The sequence below is a fragment of the Notamacropus eugenii genome, chromosome 1 (genome assembly GCF_028372415.1).
Source record: "Notamacropus eugenii isolate mMacEug1 chromosome 1, mMacEug1.pri_v2, whole genome shotgun sequence".
In the NCBI taxonomy this organism is placed as follows: Eukaryota; Metazoa; Chordata; class Mammalia; order Diprotodontia; family Macropodidae; genus Notamacropus; species Notamacropus eugenii.
This window is the reverse complement of record NC_092872.1, coordinates 177,382,760-177,405,724: the sequence shown is the minus strand read 5'-3', so window position 1 is coordinate 177,405,724 and position 22,965 is coordinate 177,382,760. Positions and strand designations below refer to the sequence as shown.

Sequence of the window (22,965 nt, the reverse complement as noted above, 5' to 3'; positions counted from 1 at the left end):
AGAACCCTGGTAGTAATCTCATCAGAAGGGATTTTTCAAAGTTAGAACTAACAATTTTCTATTTCCCACATCTTGTACCAGAAATGGGTGCTAATTGTTCGATTTTAATGAAAGTATTTTCCCAAATAAAACACCACAAACTTAAAATTATCTGAAATAAGAAACTGAGGTACAAAGTTATTAGCAGTTTTCATTTAATTTTCAAAGCTAACATTTGTATATCAAGCTAGGTCACCTGACCTCAGATGTCAGAAACAAAGAGTGTTTTACAGAGGTTGATTTTTATAACAGAAGAGAGGAATAAAAATAATTCAGAAACTTGTTTTTAGCATAATTCAATTGGACAACGAAGGTCATCTGGCCAGTTTGCTTCACCCAGACTTTCTTTGTACTGTTGCCAACATCTAGCTATCAAAGTAAGATCACCCCAGAAGTTCTTGCCCTCCAGGTGATGCCTTTAGTAACTGGAAAGCTCATTATAAAAGAGAACTGGCGGTTTATGGGTAGCCATCCCTTCCCCCCATCTTCCAGCTGCCAAGATTCCCTTACTCAACTTAGACTCTAGCTCAGGAAAAAAGGGAACCTATCCACTAACACTGGAAAGATGAACTTAAAACTTTGGTCATCCCCTCCCCGCTTTCTTCAGCTGCCAGAAGAGGGAATTTAGCTTTTAAAAAAAGTCTTGTAATCCTATGATTATTTTACTCCCACCAAGATATATGTCTTATTCTAAATTATTTCCTACTAAATGCTAAAGTCTCACTCAATCTGTTCACTAAATCAATAGGTAATCTAGATTTAAGAGACTATCCACATTAGCCTGATTTAGTTGTTAGGCTAGTTTAATCCCATAATCAAACTAAAAATAAAGTAATCAATACTGATTTCCTTTTCAAAACTCCCCATGAGTGCTGGAAAAGTTGACAGCATGATGTAAGAGTTCTTTTTTTTAAAATAGCATATAGGTTTAATTTTACAGTTAAGGTAAGGCTTAAAATGCAGGTACTTTTTCTGGAAAAGGGAAAATCTAAGTAAAATCAAAGTAAAGGACGATTGATATCAAACTCTTTCCACAAAGCAGATCAAAGAGAGGAAAGGGCACTTTTCATTTACAGGAATCATGAGAGAAAAGCACTGTATAAATGTAAACTATGACTATTACTTAAAGGGCAGGGGGATCATGCCCAGCAAACTGACGTGTACCCAGTGCTGGAGGGGCTATGAAAAGACAAACACACTAATAATTATGCTGTATGAATATAATAAGTGTTAATGTGCCATAGGAAATGATGAATTTATAAAGAATTTGGAGAACCATGAGAGGACTTCTAGGAACTGATGCAGAAAAAAGTAAGTCCATGAAAACAATACATAAAATTATAACAATCTAAATGGAAAGAATACAAAAAAGAGAGAAACTTGAGTGTTATATAATTATAATGATCAAATTGGATCTAAAAAAGATATGGAAAAAATAATCTGCTTCCTTTCTTAGTAGAGGTGGGAGAGACTATGGATACAGAAAATTACATATGTTCTCTGACTCAGTTGATGTCTTGCTTAGCTTTGTTAAACTGCTTTCTCTCATGTTTTGGTTGGTTCATTCATTCATTGCAAGAGATAATTCTTTGGGTAGCAGAAAGGGGAAGGTGATACAAAAATAAAAGCTATAAATGGAAATTTTTTAAAAATTAATGAGCAAAGGGAAAACTCCATGGGGCTAGCCCTAAAGTTATGGAACAGACCAAAAGATAAATTCTAAAAACTTCCTTCTTTGAGGTTACATAATGAGACAGGATGTAGCTAATGTCCAGGACCTCAGTGAATTTGAGAATACTAATTTCCTTGTCTCTCTGACTTTGCGAAACTTTTCTGGGGAGAAATTCTTTCCTAAAGTTATTCTGGAGAGCTCTGAAATTTCATCTTACTTACTTCATTGACAAGAATCTGGCCTTGCGTTCATGCTGGTTTGTTCATACTGGGATAGTCCAACTCTAACTTACCCTCACATGAGAGTAGGACAAGGACGTATCCTGATCATTACCCTATGGTAACGGTGTGAGAGAGCTTTGGAAGGTACTTTAGGTTGTTCCAGAATTATTGTTGTTACTGAGTCCCAGAGGCCATCATTCATAGTGCCACTGGGACAGCAGGGACGATACCAAGAAAACTTGTAGAGGGCTGTCTTTAGTGCTTACTGCTTTCAGCTTTCTGTGCTCTTTGTCTCCTGAATGATGCCCTTCTCCCTCTCCTCAGATTCACATGCAGTTCCACCCTTTTGGGCCATTACAAGAAATCACACTTGAGTTCTGAGCTGAGACCTTCCCCAAGGGGATTTGCATTTTTAATAGAGATTAATTTAAACCAAAGGACCAAAACTGTGTTAGTAGAATTTCATCTAGTGGGGAAACGAGATATGTCTGACCTCCACTAAATGACCTAATCCAGTGCTTCCTTGTGTGAAGGAAGTCTGAGTTCTGGAAAGGTATGCCAATGGAGCATGAGGTCATGCAGATTCTAGTCAGAGCTGGAAAAGCTTGGCATTGGTTTTATGTACAATGTTTGAATAAGAACAAACTCAATTTTGCAGCCAATAGCAACTCTTAGGGTCACAGAACTAGAATTGAAAGGGACCTCAGAGGTCTATTTTACAGAGGAGGAAGGGCCTCAAGACTTGTCCAAGGTCACCTAGGTAGAAGTTGGCAGAGCTTGGACTTGAAGCTATGATTCTAAGTTTAGCATCCTTTCCATCATATTAACCCATGTTGTTAGAGGTAGTGTTCACACCCACAAAATCATGTATTCATACAGTACTAAAACAGGAGTCACCCTTGAAATCAAGCTATGTTATAATAACAAAACTGGCCTTGGATCTAGGAGAAGTAATTGCCTAAAAAACCCCTGAAGGGACCGGGTGACTATTGAAGGAAAGATCATCCATACTACATATAAAAAGGGCTATGAGGGTAGGAACACCCTTTTTTCATGTTTCTCTTGGAATCTGCTATTTAAACATGGGCAGCTAGGTGGTGCAGTGACTAGACCACCAGACCTGGAGTCAAGAAGACTCATCTTCCCAAGTTCAAATTCGACTTTAGACATTTACTAGCTGTGGGACCCTGTGCAAGTCACTTAACCCTATTTGCCTCAGTTTCCTCATCTGTAAAGTGAGCTGGAGAAAGAAATGGCAAACCACTCCAACGTCTTTGCCAAGAAAATCCCCAAATGGGTCACAAAGGGTCAGACACAACTGAAATGATTGAACAACTGCGAGCAAGGTTTTGGTTTCTTTGGTCCAAAGTGTGCATGTTGGGTTACAGAATAGGGACTGGAAGTGTGACTTAATTGGTCTGGGAAATTCATGGGTGAATAAACCCCCTTTATCAGTATATGTTGGTACTTTCCATGTAATGTACCCCTAGACGTTACCTAGAGCACTGGGATCACAGGGCCAGCACGCCTCAGTGGTGAGGCTTGAACACAGTCCTTCCAAGCTCTGAAGCTGGCTGTCTATTCGTTACATTATGCTGCATCAGAATGTGATGCCATCCCCAAACGTTTACCACACAAGCAATCCTGATAGTGGGTAGCAACAGAAAGCAAGAAAAGCAGAATCTAGTGCTTTACTATTCAATTAATGCTCTTTCCCTCCCAGCTTGAGTTATATTTTTTCTTTTGCCCATTAAAGAGATCATTCCCTGACTACTTCTAATAGAGCCCTATTCACTGAATGGGAGTTACCTCACTCTGAGTCCCTGAATAGGCCTTAGCGGAAAAAGGCCAAGGTCTCCCATAGCATCGTGGGCTGTCTCCAGTCATCCTGATGAATATCTGGTCACTGGATCCAGATGGCTCAGGAGGAGACAGTGAGGCTGGTGACCTTGCACAGCCCTCCCTCACTCAAAACAAAGTCAAGTGCAAATCCTATCATCATTTTTCTGATGTCATGGATGAATACAACAATTTTCCCACTTATATGACTTTTTTTTGATGTGGATTCCTTTCTATTTAAAAAACAAAAAGTATTTTCTATTATGGGTACTCAGGTATAAAGCTATTTTATGGTAGGCTTTATTACAAACCCATCTCATTATCCTAATTTAATTCAATTTTATCAACTAATAAATATTTACTGAACCTCTCCTATGGGTAAATCTCACTGTGTTTATGTTTCTTGGTTAAAACAGTGTCATTATACAGGCTGCTTTCTGATGAGCTCAGATTTTCAAAAGACTTTGTACAAAGGATGGAGAGGAGGGGCATGGAACAGAGGACGAATAAACTGGATGGCATGAATTTGTAAGAATAATGTTAAGTGAGCTAATGCCCACAAGGAGCTTTGAGAATTTTCTAACAATAAAAAGGACTTTTTAAAGTTAGCGTAAGGAAAAGAACAAGGAAGAGATAGGCCTACTAGTATGGACTGATGACGCAATTTGGTCAAGTCTCTTGGCTCCAACGGAAACTTCTACTTTAAGATGCTAAGAGGTAAGAATAGAGGAAATGTTAAAGACATTAAATTTTTTTAAATGCCAGATTCTCCCAAAGGCCACCCTACAAGCCTTTTAGAAAACAGAAAATTACCTTGTACTAAATTATTTGGTGAAATTATGGCTTTGATTTGACATCTTTAACTTAATAAAGCATTTTTATTTTGTATTTTATTTTTCCCCAGTTACATTTAAAAACAAATTTTAATATTTGTTTTTAAAACCTTGAGTTCCAAATTCTCTCCCTTCCTCCTCTCTCCCATGGAGAAGGCAAGCAATTCTATATAAGTTATATGTGTGCACTCATGCAAAACATTTCCATAATAGTCATGTTGTGAAAGAAAACAGACCAAAAAATCTCAAGAAAAATAACGAGTATGCTTCAATCTATACTCAGACATCATCAGTTCTTTCTCTGGGAATGGATAACATTTTCCATAAGTCCTTCAGAGCTGTGCTGGATGGCTGGATTGCTGAGAACAGTTAAGTCATTCACAGTTAACCATCTTGCAACATTGTTGCTACTTTGTACATAGCACATTTCACTTTGCGTCAGTTCCCGTAAGTTTTTCCAGGTTTTTCGTTAGTACAAAAGTATTCCATCGTAATCGCATACCACAACTGGTTCAACCACCCCTCAATTGATGGGCATCCCCTCAGTTTCTAATTCTTTACTCCCAGAAAGGAGCTGCTTCAAATATTTTTGTACTTTTCCTTTTTTAAAAAATCCTTTTTGGGATATAGACCTAATAGTGGTATGGCTAGGTCAAAGAGTATGCCTGGTTTTATAGCCCTTTGGTTATAGTTACAAATTGTTCTACAGAATGATTAAATTAGTTCACAACTCCACGAACAGTGCATTAATGTCTGACTTTTCCCACAATCTCTCCAACAATTTTCATTTACTTTTTCTGTCTTATTAGCTAATCTAATAGGTATGAGGTAGTGCCTCAGAACTGTTTTCATTTGCATTTCTCCAATCAGTAGTGTTAGAATATTTTTTCATGTGGCTATACATAGCTTTGATTACTTCATCTGAAAACCGATTATATCTTTTGATCATCAGTTTGGGGATGGCTCTAATTTTTATAAATTTGACTCAGTTCTCTACATGTATGCAAAATGAGGCCTTTATCAGAGAAACTTACTTCAAAATTTTTTCAGAATTACTATTGCTAACTGTATTTCCCTCCATTCTATTACCTCCACCTCTGTTTATTCTTTCTCTCTCTCCTTTCACCCTGTCCCCTCCAAGTGTTTTGATTTTGACTGCCCCCTTCTCCAATCTGTCCTCCTTTCTATCACTTCCCCTCTTCTCTTATCCCCTTCCCCTACTACATTCCTGTAGGGTAAGCCAGATTTCAATACCCAACTGAAGTTATTACTTCTTTGAGTCAATTCTGATGATAATAAGGTTCACTCATTCCTCCTCACCTCCTTCCTCTTCCCCTCCATTATAACAGCTTTTTCTTACCTCTTTTATGTGAGATAATTTACCCCATTCTACCTCTCCTTTTTCTTTCTCCCAGTACATTTCTCTCTCACCCCTTAACTTTACTTTTTAGATATCATCCCTTCATATTCAAGTCACATCTGTGCTCTCTGTCTAGAAATACTCCTTCTAACTACCCTAATAATGAGAAAGGTCTTATGAGTTAGAAATATCATCTTCCCATGTAGGAATGTAAGCAGTTTAACCATATTAAAGGATTTTAGGATTTCCCTTGCCTGTTTATAATAAAGCATTTTAAAATTTTCAGTAGTATCTCCTCTAATGGAGCACCTTATCATTAGGTAAAAATGGTTACTATAACAAAGTCAGGGCAGCCACCTGGGGAGATGTTCCTCTAAGTCTGCCTGAAGTACCTTCATGGAGAAAGACAGAAGATAAGACACCAACCAACCAGAGCTCGTCACAGACAGCACTCGGTCGTCCTGTTGATTCTCACTTACCCGCTCCTTTTCTTGAATTTCAGACTCCAGGGCCTCCAGTCTCCTGCTCAGCTGCGCATTCCTCTCTTTCTCCTTATTTATCTCATTACACTGTTCTTCCAATTCTTCAATCTTCAAGGAACATCACATGTGAAAGCAGAAATGCTCATTCACTCTTGATGCAACACAAAAGATCCCAGGCATCTCTCTGCTCCCCTCCCCTCCTGGACTAAAAAAAAAAATTAACTAACCCATTTACAACAATCCCCGTAAATGAGTAAGCCTCCATCTGAAACCCTCTATGGACTCCTATCGGTGGGATAATTCGTAACAAGTCTTAGTTTCAGGATAATTTGTATTTCTATTTTCATGTTCCTGTTGCAAACCAGTAAATGATGGTTTTCTTCAAGGATTCAGGCAAAGGCAAGGGTCAGTATCCCACTGAATCTATTTGGTTTTATGTCAAAAAGATTTTTATAGTTATTTATTCATGCACTGAATGTATTTTGTTTCATCTCAAGTTCCCAACAGTGCCATGCGACTACATCTCAAGGCATAGGAGTGATTTCCAAATAAGCAATAATGGTATTAAACTTCTGATCACAACAAAGACATTTCCCTACTGAACAGAGCACCTACTCCTGGAAAGAAGTCAGATTTGAATGGCAAATTCTAAGAAGCTTTCTCCTTCCTAAATCAGTTGACATGTAGCCTAGCCCTTTTCCCCCAGAACCACCAAAAAAGGAGATACTGAAATAAGAGTGAATAAATCTGGTTTCACTTCTATCCAGATAGGTAGCTGAGTGGCTAGGACACTGGATTGGGAGTCAGGAACAATTGAGTTTGAATCCAGCTTCAGATGATTTCTAGATGTGTGACCCTGGGCAAGACGCTTAATCTCTCTCAGGCCCCATTTCTTCAACTGTAAAATAAGGATAATCATAACATCTACTTCACAAGATCGTTGTGAAGACCAAATAAAATAACATGTAAAGCATTCTGCAGACTTTAACGTGCTATATACATGTTAGCTTATATCATATCATATCACATTATACACTATGATGTCTTGCTATATAACATCTGTTAAATTGTATCACATTAAGCCCAAAGGCTATGCCAGTGGAACACAAGAACCAACTGGTCCTACCAAGCTGGAAAGGCCTGTTTTGGGGCTGATTCTGCTTTCAGAGGACCAGCCTCGCGAAGTGTGAAGAATCTCTTCACTAAGAGACTTGCTGACAATTTTTTTTACCCATAGCATCTCATAAAAACAGATGTTAGGGAACTGCCATTTCTGTTGGAGAGAGGATTCATGCAAATGAAACCACAAATCTTTTAAATATTATAGTACTAAAGGTGAGCCCTAAGATTAATGAACTATTTTACATGGATGAGGTTTATTGCTAGTATTGTAGAAATGGCAAGAAGGGAAACCTCTGCCTAACATGCCACACACAAAAACAAATTAGCAACCATGTATCCACTTTCTTCTGACAGTATGAAGTAAAATTAGAACTTGAGTACCATATATTTCATGAAAACCACCACAATACAGTCTCCAAGTCAGTTCATCCTAAGTAGTCAATACCTAAATCTCAAAATACAAATTAAAATTCACATACCAAATAGGCACACGGACAGTGCACTGTCAGTAGAATTGTAAAGCAGTTCCACCCTTTTGGCAAGTAATGTGGAATTAGGTGAGAAAAGAATCACTAAATGGTTTATACCCTATCATTCCAGCAATGTCATTTCTGAGGATACGCTCTAAGAAAGGTAAAGACAAAAAGAAAGGTCCCATACGTACCAAAATATTCATAGTAACCTTTTGTGTAGTAGCAAAAAACTGGAAATAAAGTGAGCACCTCATCAAGAGAGGAATGGATCAACAAATGTGTTATATGAATTTAACAGAATATAATTACACTGTGAGAATAAGTATGAAGAACTCAGAGAAACATGGAAAGATTCATATGAATTGATGCCAAGCAAAGAAAGCTGAAGCTGAAGAACAATAAGTACAATCACTGCAATAACGTCCATAGAATAAACACTAAACGGCAGTTGAATTCAGATTAAAGACAATGACCAATATTGGTTCAAGAAGATGGACAATTAAACATACCTCTCTTCTAGTTAGAGAGAGAAGTAGGGGGACTGAAGGTTTTATGTGCTACCAGATATAGTCACCACGTCTGTTGATTTTACTTAACCATTTTCTCTTGACAAGGGAGTATTTTCTTGGGATAGGAGGAAAATCAAAAAATATCTGTCGTGTGAAAACAAAGGCACCAATCAACTTATTTTAAGACTTCAATTTCAGAGCTGTGTAGAAACCAAACTTTTGGCACCTAATACCTGGAGATTTGGGGAACCAAGGAAATAAATTTTCTAAATTACTCAAAAATATTTTTAAAGTAATGATGATGATGAGCAGCTAAGTGGTGCAATAGATAGAGTGGTGGGCCTACAGTCAGGACGATTCTTTTTCCTGAGTTCAACTCTAGCCTCAGACTCTTAGCAGCTGTGTGACCCTAGGTAAGCTACTTAATTCTGTTTACCTCAGTTTCCTCCTCTGTAAAATGCAGGAAAGAGCAAACCACACCAGTAACTTTGTGAAGAAAATTCCAAATGGGGTCATGAAGAGGCAGACACGGCTGAAATGACTGAGCCACAAAATAATAACAATAGCTGATATTTACATGGTACCTTAATATTTGAAAAGCAAGCATAATGTGAGTCATGCAACAATCCAGTAAAATAGGACTATAGGGATTATTAGCCCCATTTGGCAGAAGAGAAAACTGAAGGTCAGAGAAATTAGACAACTTAACTACGGTCACATAACTCAAAAGTAGCACTTAAATTTAGCTCTTCCTGTCTCTTAAGTCCAACATTCTATCAAGGACACCATGTTGGAGTAGACCTATTTTGAACATTTACATTCTTTGCATTACTATTTCTTCCTCTAGTTGCCATTTGGTTATTGTATTAACTTAAAAGCTTCGTTGGTAGTAAAAATTGTAAATTCAAAGCTTTTCTGACAATAACAAGAGCTAATGTTTATACTAGGCTTTGAGCTTTGCAAAGCATTAATTATCTTATTTGATCCCCTCAACTAATGAGACAGGTATTTTTGTTTTTTATATTTTACAGATGAGGAAATGGAGGCTCAAAGTTTAAGTGACCTTCCCATGAGCTAGTAAGCATCAGGAGGAAAGTAAGTAAAGTACAGTAAGCAGGAGTAAAACCCAGATCCCCTTGTGACTCCAAGTCCAGAAATCTTATACAGTGCTGCAAATAAGTAATGCCTTTAGAACCCAATCTTTTACAGCTCTCCTTGGAAGTGAAATATTCAGAAATGATGACAGAGTTGGGATGTTTAATGTCTTCAGTTTTCAAGTTCAGCTCATAAGAAGTTGAACCACTTAGAGCTGCTAATAGATGAGTGTCAGTACACTGTTTTCTAAACCGTGTATCATTATAGCTCTTACAGTTTTTACAACTGAGGCATTTCAGCTTAGGGAATCATTCCAAAATTTTGTAACAATAGATCTCTCAGAAATAATTACCAGACCCTTCTTAAAACAAAGAAGGCTTGCTTTTTAGCCAAAGCCTGTGTTCCCTCAATCAACCAACCAACAAGCATTTATGAAGTCCCTACTCTCAGAGAGTTTACACTCTATCAGGAAAGACAACATGTATATACATACACATAAAAAAGTATATACAGAATAAATATAAGCAAAAATATTAAATAAACACAAGATCATAAGATACAAGAGAGGGAAGGCACTAGCTGTTGGGAGGGAATCGGGAAAGGCTTCATGACTGTAGAAGGTGGTGCTTGAACTTTGTCTTGAAGGAGGAGAGGGAATCCATGAGTCAGAGATAATAAAAAATAGATTTCAGTCATGGGCACCATCTAGTACAAAGCAACTGAGATGAGAGATGAAGTACTATGAATGTGAAAAATAAACAGAAGTCCAGTTTGTATGAATCATGGAGTGCAGGAAATGGGGTAATGAAGAACAAGGCTGGAAAGATAGGTTGGGACTAGTTTATGAAGGGCTTTAAAAAAAAGTTTATATTTTATCCTGTCAAGGAGTCATTAGATTTTATTGAATAAGGGAAAGAAGGTGGATAACATTTTTTTTTTATCCTAGAACCTTTGGAATTGTTTTGAATCATTGATTTGAGGAGCTAGGTCTTTCCCAGTTGATCACCCTTACATTATTGCAGTTACTGAGTACACTATTCTCCTACTCCTGCTCATCTCACTTTGTATCAGTTCATATAAGTCTTTCCAAGTTTTTCTGAAGGCATTCTGTTCTTCATTTCGTATAGCACAATAAGTATTTCATCACAATCGTATACAACACTTGTTTAATCATTCCTCAATTGATGCACATCCCTTGATTTCCAATTTCCAATTCTATAAATATTTTTGAACAAGTAGGTCCTTTTCCCTTTTCTTTGATCTCTTTGGGATATAGATCTAGTAATAGTATTTCTGGGTCAAAGGGTATACTCAGTTTTATAAAGTATAGTTCTATTTTGCTCTCCAGAATGGTTGGACCAGTTCACAACTCCACCAACTGTGTATTCGTGTCTCTGTTTTTTCCACATCTCCTCCCACATTTGAAATGACTTGTGTAAGTCACACATGAAGTAAATGGTAGAGACAGGATTAAAATTCAGGTTCTCTACACAGCCAGTCTTTGAGATCAGTATTTTTGCTTACATAGTGAGCATATTTTAAAAATGTTGGTTTCTTTGCTTCTTGTAAAGTGTCCCCTGTTTCTGTGTATTTTCATTCCCAATCTATTGTTCTCTCTTTTGTTTCTTTGGTGAGAATTGCCATGGAAGATTCCAGTTTTTCTATTCTGCCCATTTGGGGAGGGGGGTAGTGGAGGGAAGGTGGAGGTCATAAATTCTGATATCATAATTCTAATTTCTCTTTTAAACCACTTGGGCACAGTGTGTTGTGGTTCCACGTTCTTTTCAAATTCCACAGGCCCTGCCTTTGTTTTACAGTATTTAGTATCCAGTATTTAGGGATCTTAGATGGCATATAATCCAATGCATTTTACAGAAGAAGACACTGAAGTTCAGATAAGTAACATAACGTTTTAGGGGCCCACATCAATTCCAGAGAAAACCACCTTAAATACAACAAAGTAACTCAACAAATGTACAAAATGGTTTTATTTCATTAACACAACACTGAGAGGGTCAAGGAGCATAGTCTCCTGGTGCTTCACAAATGTCCAGGTGAGGCAGGATAAATAATTTTTTTCAGCCAGTACAGAACTTTCAGGATGGGAGAGGTCTTGGTGACAAATTGATTCCAATCATAAAATGGAAGTACTAGCATTACAAGATTTTAAGCTCTAGAACTAGAAAGGACTAGAAAGAAGTCATCTAGGCCAACCTCCTCATTTTACAGATGATGCATCAGAAGGTCAAAATGGTTAAGAGACTTGCCTAAAATCACAGAGGTAGAAGTGGCAGTCAGCACTTGAACCCAGCTCCTCGGACTCCAAAGCCTACATTCTTTCCACTTTATAACCCCACTTCACAGTTTGACGCTCTTATGAAAAGTCTCTATATGCAATCAAAAAATGCTTTTATGTGTATGTCATTGTGTTAAGCATTCTGGGGACACAAAAAAGGCAAAAGACAGTCCCTGACTTGCAGGAGCTCACAATCTAACGAGACAAACAACACATAAACAACTGTGTGCCTACAAGATGTATACAAGGTAAAAAGAAAGTAGTCTCAGAGAGATCATATTGGGTAAAGGGAGACATAGAGACTGGGAAAGGCCTCTAACAGAGGTAGGAGTTGAACTACATCTTGAAGGAACCCTGAGAAGTCAAGAGGCAGAAATGAGGAGGGAGAGCATTCCAGGTGCACAGGCTAGACCATAAAAAAGGCACTGAGTCAGAAGATATAGCACACTGTGTGGCCAGGGTGGCTAACTCACCGAGTGAGTAGGAAAGGGGAGGATCAAAATATAAGAAGACTGGAAAAGTAGGAAGGGGGAAGGTTATGAAGGGGCTTTAAAAGGCAGAGAGGATTTTACATTTGATCCTGGAGGTGACAGAATTAAAGCAGAAACAATTAAACCAGTATTTCAATACTTTTTAAATGCACCATTTATTAATGCATCATACACTTTTGTGTATAAGGCAATAGTTGAAATTCAAAATATAGATAAGATAAATTACAATTGTAGTGGGTGATCTCACCAAATTTAATTTCATGGACTTGTTTTTTTTCCCCGGAGGCTAAAACACACACACACACACACACACACACACACACACACACACACACGATCCTCAAACATAATACAGATCTTATTCCTTTTTTCTCTTTACAATTTAAGAACAATATTATATGCTTCTATGTTACTTCATTTTAAGAAATCATGGGTTTCTGTCAAACTGCAATCTTACCTTTTCCTTCCTTTATTTGAATGTACTCTTTCACTGATCCTCCATTAATGAAGAAACTAACCTCTCTTCCCCTGTACTCTATTTAATCACAGAAAAGTGGTGAAAAAAATGTTCAGAAAGGTCGTTGGAAAGGGGGCACTGGGAAATTAATTACTTAGCATTTTATTTCTGGCTAAGATTCCATAAAGAAGCTAAAAGCCACTGTAGAAAAGATGGATAATAGAACATGTGAAGGAACTATCAGAGAACAGACACATCCTTGGGAACAGGGGTATGTTGGCAACACTAGCTCAGACTATGGGTCATGGATCATTCAAATAGAATATTAAGGCTGTTCTCAGGGTGATATGATTGTCTTATGAGGGAAGGCTTTACTCTGGCTAGAACATGCCACACACATGACACAAAAGTAATAGGGGTTTGATTGAGAAAAACAGGTAGCTAAATGGCACAGTAGACAGAGTGCCAAACCTGGAATCAAGAAGACTCATCTTCTAGAGTTCAAATCTGGTCTCAGATACTTACTAGCTGAGTGACTCTAGGTAGGTCACTTAACCCCATTTGCTTTAGTTTCCTCATCTGTAAAATGAGCTGAAGAAGGAAATGGCACACCACCCCAAATGGGGTCACAAAGAGTCAGATACAACTAAAACGTGACTGGAAAACAACACAGAATCTGAGGGAATCTGCTCTTGATATCACATGCAAATTAAATATGTAGGAATACTTCAAGGTCACAATATTGAATGTTTTTGGAATCTGGATGACTTTGAGAGTTCTGAGGATACTTATGTGAAATTACCATCAAATACCCAACAGGAAAAGAAAAGGTTAAGATTTGAGTGGCTGCTCCAGATGTCTGTCACTGGGATTATGGGAGCTGTGGTCATGACATGGATCCCACTAGACTGACTCAAGTGATAAGAGGGGCTATCTATATAGTATGATGTGGTGTTAGTGCACCTATGGCTGTGAGTAGTATGAATACTGAGAATGATTTGGGAGATAAATGGAAAATTCACAGATGCTAAAAATATGTAAAGGCTAAAAGAAAATCCTCCTAACACAATCAGAGTTCCTCAGGAATGGGGCATGAGGACCAAAGTAGAAGCTGAGACATGCCAGAATGATTAAGCTGCACCGTAAGTCAAACCTGCTGGTTCACAGTAACTTCCTCCAAGCGAAAAGGAAGTTTGGGTTTAAAGGTTATGGCCATTCTCTTCAAGAACCACCTCTTCTCTCAAAAGGAAGGACAAAGAGGTTGAATAGTATTTTGTTCTGAGGACAAGATAGGCATGTGCATGCTATATATCCCTGAAAGAAGAATCCAGAATCCCAAGTCGATTGGAATGACACCAGGACACAGGGATGAAGTCAAGGACAAGGCCAGCTTGGGCCCAAAGAATTGAACTCCTGTTTGCCCCACCAACCTTTTATGGATCCTTTCCATGGACTCACGTGACATAGAGCATCTGTGTGTGCACATTAAAGATACATAATGTAGTGGACCCAAAGTGGATCCCAAGGCACAATTATCTCCTAGTTCATGTTATGAGGAATACTTGTAACATGCACCTTATAGCCAATGCAGGAAGTTGACCTCCACAGACATAACATGGTTATATTGCAGAGATCCTGTAGTTTCTTATGGAAGGTGCAGATACCAGGGAGATGCAGGTAGCCCAGGTATGTCACAGGAAAACTCTCTCAGGTTTTGTCATTGATTGGGACCAAAACTAATCTATTCAAAGAATTGACTCTGTACTACAGGCAGTGACCTGGAAGCTTATTACCTAAGGATGCTGACAATCCATGACTCCTACACAGAAATTTACAGGAAGGAAGAGGACAGGGTAAGCAGAGGGCTGCAAGGAAGCACACAGGCCTCCAGGTCAGAGGTGAATCAAGCCAAGCTCATCTTTGAACATGGTCCAATGCCCAATAAACACAAGGATTACTAGAACAAAAAATTCCACATTGAAAGCCAGTGTGTTCAGTATACAGGAGTGGGATGTGAAATATGCCCAAGGACCAATGCAGATAATGTCTCAGTTTAAGAAAGTGGATCTGAAGCACTATCACAAAGTCCCAAAGCACCTATGCCTTACTCACACTGCCAGTATGGAAGAATGAGAGGATTAAGGTCTATACTTGAAGACCCTCAGACTTAAAATAACAGAACTAAAATACATCAGTGGAATCCAATGAATTCAAGCAAGCCCCCTTGACGGTTTTCTAGGCAGTCAATGGTTCTCAGTGTTAAACCTGGACAGGGGCTATTATTACTGTCAGATACCCATGGCAGAGGAATATAAGAAAAATATGATATCAAAAATAAAAATATTTAAGGCAGCTAGGTGGATAAAGCAGTGGACCTGGAATCAAGAGGACCTGAATTCAAATCTAGCCTCAGAGACATTCTATCTATGTGACTCTGGGTACTCTGCCTCAGTTTCCTCATCTAGAAAATAGAAATAATATTTACTTCACAAGAGTTGTTGAGGGAAAAATGAAAAAAAGTTTGGAAAATGCTTTGTAAACTTTAAAGTGACAAATTATTCTGGCTATTATTAATATTCTATAACTTTTATAGATGTCATGGGATCATAGCCATTTAAGTACAAGTCTCAAGAGGTTTCTGAGGCTATCACTACTTTTCAGAGATTCAAAGAAAAAGTACAGGTGACATGAACTGCCTGGTAGTGGTGATCTATCAGGACACTCATTAAATCTGGAAAAAATACTAAAAGAGCATGCTGAAAGCCATAAGAAAGAAACCTTGGTGATGCCTATGAGTGGGTTAAGAGGTAGAAAGGTGGACGAAAGGGATCTGAAACACACAGGAAAAGGGTCATTAACACCAAATTACCACTGATTGGATGGAAGTTACTTGTCTAAAGCAGTCAAATGACAAGCATCCCCTCCGCAGAGCCTCTTTCAAGTTCCTGAGTCACATACTATCTCAGCAGGGAGGGAGTGCTTACCATAAGAAGATGGAATCATTGGTGATCTAGAGGACTCTCAAATACTCAGAGGGACCTGGGATCTCTTCAATTTGAACATTCCCTCCAATGACACAGATTACAACTGATCCATGTCTGGCCATCCTGTGTAATTCTTGTCCATGTCCTACCATGAGGTCACCACAGGGCACACCCAATGTGTTGAAAAATCAACCTCAATGTCTCCTGACATCCCAAAGGTAACAATGGAGGATTTGGGATTTCTACCAGTCATCCCTAGTCACATGACCAGTCCATCTTTTCTTTATATCATCCTTTCCCCGATGACATCTTTTACTCCAGTTCTCCTTCAAAATTCTTTATTATGTTGCCTGTTCACATCAACCATGAATCTCTCCATTGCCTTTTGTGTGATATTCATTTTCAGTTTGTCAGAGACTGTTGTGTTGCTCCCTATGTCTTGCTGCCATAGGAGAACATTGATACAACACTGGTATTAAAAAGGCGGGCCTTTGCTTCCAGAAGAAACTAGGATAGTAGGTGCTTAATAAATGTTTAATTGATTGATTAAAGGATATTGGCAATTTTCTGAAGGTGATTTAGCCCTCTAGCCTCCTTCCTTTCACTTCTGGGTCCACTTCACTGACCATCTCTGTCTGCCCCAGGTATATAGATTGATGAACAAGTTCTGTTGATTGTTCATCCACATGTATGGCACAATCTGAGCAGTGGACATTCTTTACTCGTTTCATCTTTCTTATGTGTATGGTCAATCCGAGCTCTCAAACAGTTATGAATCTCTTCCAGGAGATGTTTTAGGGTTCTAGGGCTTAAGGTAACCAGAAAACTATCATCTACAAACAGAAGCATCTGGAGGATCTCAATGCCCACAGGGAATCTCTCTTCAACTTAGAATCTATGTTGGATCTTCTCCATTGCACTGGTAAAATAACTTTGATGAGCATACATCTCCCAGTTTTATACCTTACTTGATGTTTATGACCAAAGGGTTGACCAAAAGGGTTATTTCTGTTATTATACTTTTCTAGGAATCTTAAATGATTTTGATGGATAGGAGAAATTATAAGATGGTATTCTGATTTACTGTATTCAGACAACCAACCCATCACCTAAATTATGCAAGTCTAAAATGGAGCCTGGGAAGCTAAATGACTCAGTGAATAGAGTACCAGGCCTAGAGCCAGGAAGACTCATCTTCATGAGTTTAAATCTGGCTTCAGATACTTATCAAGTGTATGACCCTGGGCAAGTCACTTAACCTTATTTGCCTTAATTTCCTCATTTATAAAATGAGCTGGACAAGGAAATGGCAAACCGTTCTAGTATCTTTGTCAAGAAAACCTCAAATGGAGTCATGAAGAATCAGACATGATTGAAAAGTAAGTGAATTAAAAAACAGAGGCTATATATATTATGTACTTGGCTTGTGATCTGTGTATTTGGGATAATTTGCCTGTAACTATTCTGTGTGTAATTTGTGCCTATAGCCTGAATATATGCATCTCATAGAATTTATAGAGATTTACACACACACCCACCCTCCCTTTTTTTGAGGGAAGAAAGGTATATAATAGGCATTGCTGTGGTGGAAATAGGAAGGAACAATTAATGTATGACCACACCAAAACCAGGAAATATTCCCTGGAAGCACAAGAACTATTTTCCATGGAGTTCTTGCAAGGTGCAAGTTAATTTCAGCAGATGAAGATACAGAAACATTAGAGGGTTCTGGTAGGTTCATGATCATACAGGGAAATGGTGAGATGTAGGATCCTGATAGTTCTGGAGAATCTCTGAATCCCCATGGAACAAGAAGATGAGATATCTAGGCTGCACAAAAGCTGATATACTTCAATCATGACTGGAATTTGTGTGGCATGTTTGAGGAAGAGCAAACCAAGACGCATTGAGGAGTACAGTCAGGCTCTTGAGACTTGCCTATGTCTTTCCTACCAGAGTTCTGAGTTTGGGCTGGAACTTGCAGTCCAAATTTCTTTTGGAAGAAAGGATGTGGAAGCAAAGGAAAGAAATGGTTCAGTGGCCGCTAGTGCTTTTCTCTTGCCTTACTATTCATTCTGGTCCTAATTAAATGCTTTACTATTTCAGAGATATTCACCACTTGGTTTTGTTAGCATTATGACAATGCTTAGACCTGAGTTTATTTCTAAAGTTCCTACCTTTCCAAATAAATGGAAGATAAAGCAAGCAGATACTGTTTATCAATAAAAAATCCCTAGAATTCAAACCTAGCTATGAGGGTTTAGATCACAGATCACACATTCAACTAATTGTCTTTCTAAACTAAGAATATAAAATAATTTAATGTATGCAGTTAAAAAACCCCTTCAATTCCATATTATGACTTATAAGGTAAAGAAAAAGAAGGAGAGAGACAGTCCAGTAGGAGGAGGTGGGCAAAGGGGACAAAAGCACTTTTCCTCTAGCCAGAGGGAAGGAGAAAATAAGGCCCCCTTGGCCTATAGCCTTGTAATTCTATTTTCTTTCTTCTTCCTTTCCCCATCTCTCATTGGCCCATATCTTTCATCTAGACAGCCTGTGCCCAGCATATAGCAAACCAAGCATCCCATTCAACTACAGAAACCCCCACCCACTTCTAAGCAGTGTAGGCCATCTGACTTACCTTAGTTCTGAGGCGATCATTCTCATCTCTGCAAATAGAAAACTGTTTTTTCCACTGATCAACACTGGCAGCAGATTCTTGAAGTGCTGCAGTCAATCGTGCGTTGCTTTCTCTCAGAGTTTGCAGCTCGATCTCCCATTTCTTCACGTTGGAGGCACTATTGCAATAATAGGAATGAAGGTTAGATTCAATACCATAGAGCTTGACCCTTCCAAGAGAAATTCTGGCCCTGCCACATCCATACAGTCAACATCTCTGTATTTTAGAACTTACATCACCCTTCCCTACTTAACATAAAGCCTATTTTTCTATGGAGACAATAATATTATCTCCAAAATTGTATAAATTTCATTAAAGATAACCAATATTATTTGCTGGTTTATATCAAATATCAACCTAACTCTTCCTGTAGCAAAAATAATTTTATGATAAATCAAAATTTTTAAACCCTTCTATCATTTGGTTGCTCCCAGCCTCACTCTTTTAAAATACTTAATTAAAGGATAAAATAGTAATCCAAGACTCCACAATATGTTAAGAGACCAACAAATAAGTCTTCTGTTCCTATTCCTATACAGTTCTTACTATTAGCAGTAAGGGTACTGATCCCATACCACAGATATTTGCTGCTGGCAATTCCTGACTAGATCCTGAGACTTAATGGAAAGTCTTCTGTGAAATCTTCAAAGCTTTGAAAGGCTTCTATGATGTGCTTGACAATAAACTAGTGTCACAAGGAAACAATTTCAAGAAGAAAAACAACACTCTGGTTGGAAAACATACCCCTCAGATGCTATAGTGAAATGAAGATGAGGGCTAAGATGATGCCTTTTAGCCTCCTCTTCTAGGAAATGTCTTTGGCATAAATGGAAGAGAAAGTTCCTTAGACTAAGAAAACCCAACATGAGTTTTATCCAGTACATGCTGTGTGGCCAAAGTGGAGACCTCAATTAGTGGAGACCTCCATGAATTTTCCATGATTTTTTTTAATGGAGTCTTTAAACATTCATTTAAAAAATCTTTAATTTTGAAAGCCCAAAGCCTTGTCATAGTAATGAAAATATTTTTACTACATCTATGTGTTCACTGGGGTTAAAAGAAAATGAGTTTCATACTAGCAGTCATCATTCCTTTACAACCCTCAGGCTGTTTTCTTTATTCTAAACCTTGAAGTCTTTGACACTTAAGGTAATCTCCAATCACAGTTGGGAGGAGTTTCACAGTAAAACTTAATTGTAAGATTTCTGGAAAGTTGGGTCAACCAACCTGACAGCTACTCACTGGTAGCACTAGCTGCTGACCTCAAATTGTCTTCTATGTGTTAATATCAATTTACCCAACTGTATTCACATAATTTTGCAGCCTTTTTTTTCTTGTGAGAGCTAACATTCAGCCTCAAGGCTCCATGAACTTGGCATAAAGCCATGCACTTTAAACTTCAAAGATCACACATTAGAATGATCAAAACTCATTTAAGTTGGTGGTTTTAAGGTTGATATCAAAGAAGTCAAGCTGATTTGAAGAAATGGCTTAAAGTTCATTCATATCATTCATTCACTTGCTCATTAATCTAGAGTGTTGGAGCAAGATTAATTTCAGGTATGAAATCTTTCTATTTCAGTAATCTAAAATGACAAAAAAAAGTCGAGAACTTCTTTATACCTAATAAGTACTGTTGTACAATACAAATCAAGTCAGTCCAGGATCCAGAATAAGATAGGCCTGTCTGAAAAATTATAAAATTATAAGACATTCCATATTGGGTCAGACTCCTGCAGCTGAGTTAGTTTAATCTAGCTAAGTTACAGGGACTGGAGAGAAGCATTTCTTCATTGCCTCATTCAATGGAAGAATGTTTATATTTAACTTCTTTCCCTAAAAAGAGAATGCAGAGTCCTCAGCTTCCTCCTCTCAAAGAAAATGTGTTAGCTTCAGTTAGAATTCCTCTGATTATGTGTGGGCAGAGAGCCAGTGTGGAAGCAAGAAAAATGCCCTGGCTTTCTGTGTAGCATCCTCCTCCAGTTCACATAAAAGGTACCTCTAGGGGTTGTTTTCAGGGGTCTTTCTTTAATGGTCAACTTACTGAAACATCCCTCCTACCCAATGAAAAGAATGGAAATGCCACCAAGTAAGAATTAAACAGCTGGGAGAAATAATTACAAATGAAATCCTCCTTACCTCTGTGTAAGGGCCAGTTTCAGCTTCTCATTCTCCGATTTCAGATGTGTTTCAGCAGGGCCATGAGATGCCTTTTCATCGTCTGTTCCATTCACACTTGATGCCTGAGTAGAAGATGGGGTTTCACATCCTGATTCCTATAACGGGTCACAGAAGTCGCCTAAACTAAACTAATTCACTCTTCTTCCCACATGTGCAAATGAGAGATATGGAAAACAAGACGTACACACGTGTACACAGGTGCACATGTATATAGACAAAAAAAGAGTGAAATATTTTGCTTCTTGGGAACACAGGGGACAACCACCCCTTCAAGAGTCATAAGAGATTTAAGTTCATGCACCAAAGCACAGACCTTTAACTCACAGGAGGATCCCTCGGTACTTCAATAACTACCTATTTCCTAATATTTTATACACCATTCTAACAAGCTTGCTCTAGTTTCCAAAATTCCCCACCCCCAAGAAAATTAAAAGCATTGTTATTATAAATGACATGATATGAATTATATAATTATATCAATAACTATTCCTAATCATAATTAATAATGATAAACTTGAAACACATGGTAATGGCTAACAAACGGTGGTATATTAATGAAACTGAGGTATCATTGTGCCATCAGGAACAAAGTAAGTAGAAGAAATGTAAAAATATCATCAGAGACAACAAAAATAATACAAGACGGGTCAGCAACCTAACAAAAGCCAGGGGTAACTGACATAGAGTTTGTGTGTTCCACTTATATCCATGCAATATCAAGAGAAAGAGAGGAAAACATATTAAGTTTTGGCATTATAGATGTCAGTCCTTAGTTGTGATTGATTCCCTAGGGATTATAAGAACTCAAGTATCGCTGCAAATTTGAACTAACCAACAGAAGAGAAAAATAGCCAAGACCTTCTGTACCTCGTCTGTGCCATCCCCAGTCAAGGTCAAGAAAAATGAGAAGATTTCAATAATGTTCATATTTTCAGATTTACAAGTGGCAACTGAATTTTAACACTTAAAATTTAGACAACATAGAAGTCAAAGATGTTATCATGGAATGGAGACTATAATGTTCAATTATTAGTGATGATCCCTTTAAGCAATGTTGGGAAACTGTTGTACGTAGCTCACAGACTATTCTAGGGACCCGATGTCATAGGTTGGAAAGTTTAAAGAAAGCTATTTAAATGGAGGGTACCACTCTACCAAATTCACCCTCTGGATCAATGTCACCAATAAACTCTTTCTTTTCAAATCCAATGGTCTCTCCCTGCCCTGAACCCTCAGTTCTGATTCTTCCTGATCTCTGTATTTCTTTTGTATATTTTGATTTATAAATATTTATATATAAGCTCTTTGAGAAAAGGGACTGGTTTGACTTCTTGGCGATCCCCAGTGCTTAGCACAGAGCTTGGCAAACAGTAAGCACTTAAGTTCTTGTTGCTTGTTTGATCTCTCTGTAGCACATATTTTTCACCACCCTTCTTTTTACTGTCTTCTTGAATTTTACTGTATTGTATTAGATCTTGGGTTTCTTCCTAAGTCTCCAATGTTTGTGATGATTCTGCTTTCTCTTCCCATCAGCATATTTAAGACTCAAATATCCCCTCTACAGTATCTACATTTCATCCCTTAAAGGGCCCATTCATTTACCTTAGCCATTTCTTTCACACTTTTGACTCCTAACTATAGTTTTGGTAATGATCTTTTATCACATCGCCATCTCTTGATTTTCCTGCCATTGGATTCCTTATAGTCAAGTCTTCTTCTCTATTCCCAGTGCCACTAATTTAGTCAGGAGAAAGCATGACACAAACACTAGCTCCATCAGAAGACCCTCAATCTGAACTTCAGCTCCATCTAGATATGAGGGGTCATGGAGAAGTCAGTTCTTTAAGTCTCAGTTTCCTGATATGTAAAATGGGCATCTACCTACCCCACAGGGTGGTGGTGAAAACCAAATGAGATCCAAGAATGTCTTCTATAATAATGGCTTAATTAACATTATTCTGCAACAAGGTTGTTAATATAACTAAATTCCACCGTAATATAGTTAAATTCCACTGTAACACTGTAAGTATATTGTACCTATGGAACTCCACCCTCTAATGTTATTTTGTGTGACATGACCCTTTCAAAGAACCAATTAATGATGTTTGGTCTAGTATGTCTGTAATGGATGTGAAGGCACTTTGTTAATTCTAACATGTTACTTAGATTTAAGACACCAATAAGTAGAAACTTAGGCCTTCATTATCTTGTTGCCTTGATTACTGCTATAA

The 22,965-nt window shown here is 38.0% G+C and overlaps 1 protein-coding gene across 4 annotated transcripts in view; it reads right to left on the bottom strand.

Annotated features, from left to right (window-relative positions):
* HOMER2 (homer scaffold protein 2) overlaps positions 1-22,965 on the bottom strand; it is a 237,425-nt gene that overhangs the window by 3,908 nt on the left and 210,552 nt on the right. For 2 of the 4 annotated variants that reach the window (XM_072619672.1, XM_072619681.1), the window contains exons 5-7: positions 20,693-20,829; positions 18,515-18,671; positions 6,444-6,554 (exon numbers count right to left, since the gene is read on the bottom strand). In XM_072619672.1, coding sequence (XP_072475773.1) covers positions 6,444-6,554; positions 18,515-18,671; positions 20,693-20,829 — 405 coding nt within the window. The remainder of the gene's footprint in view (positions 1-6,443; positions 6,555-18,514; positions 18,672-20,692; positions 20,830-22,965) is intronic. The other 2 variants (XM_072619675.1, XM_072619682.1) reach the window with 1 other exon arrangement.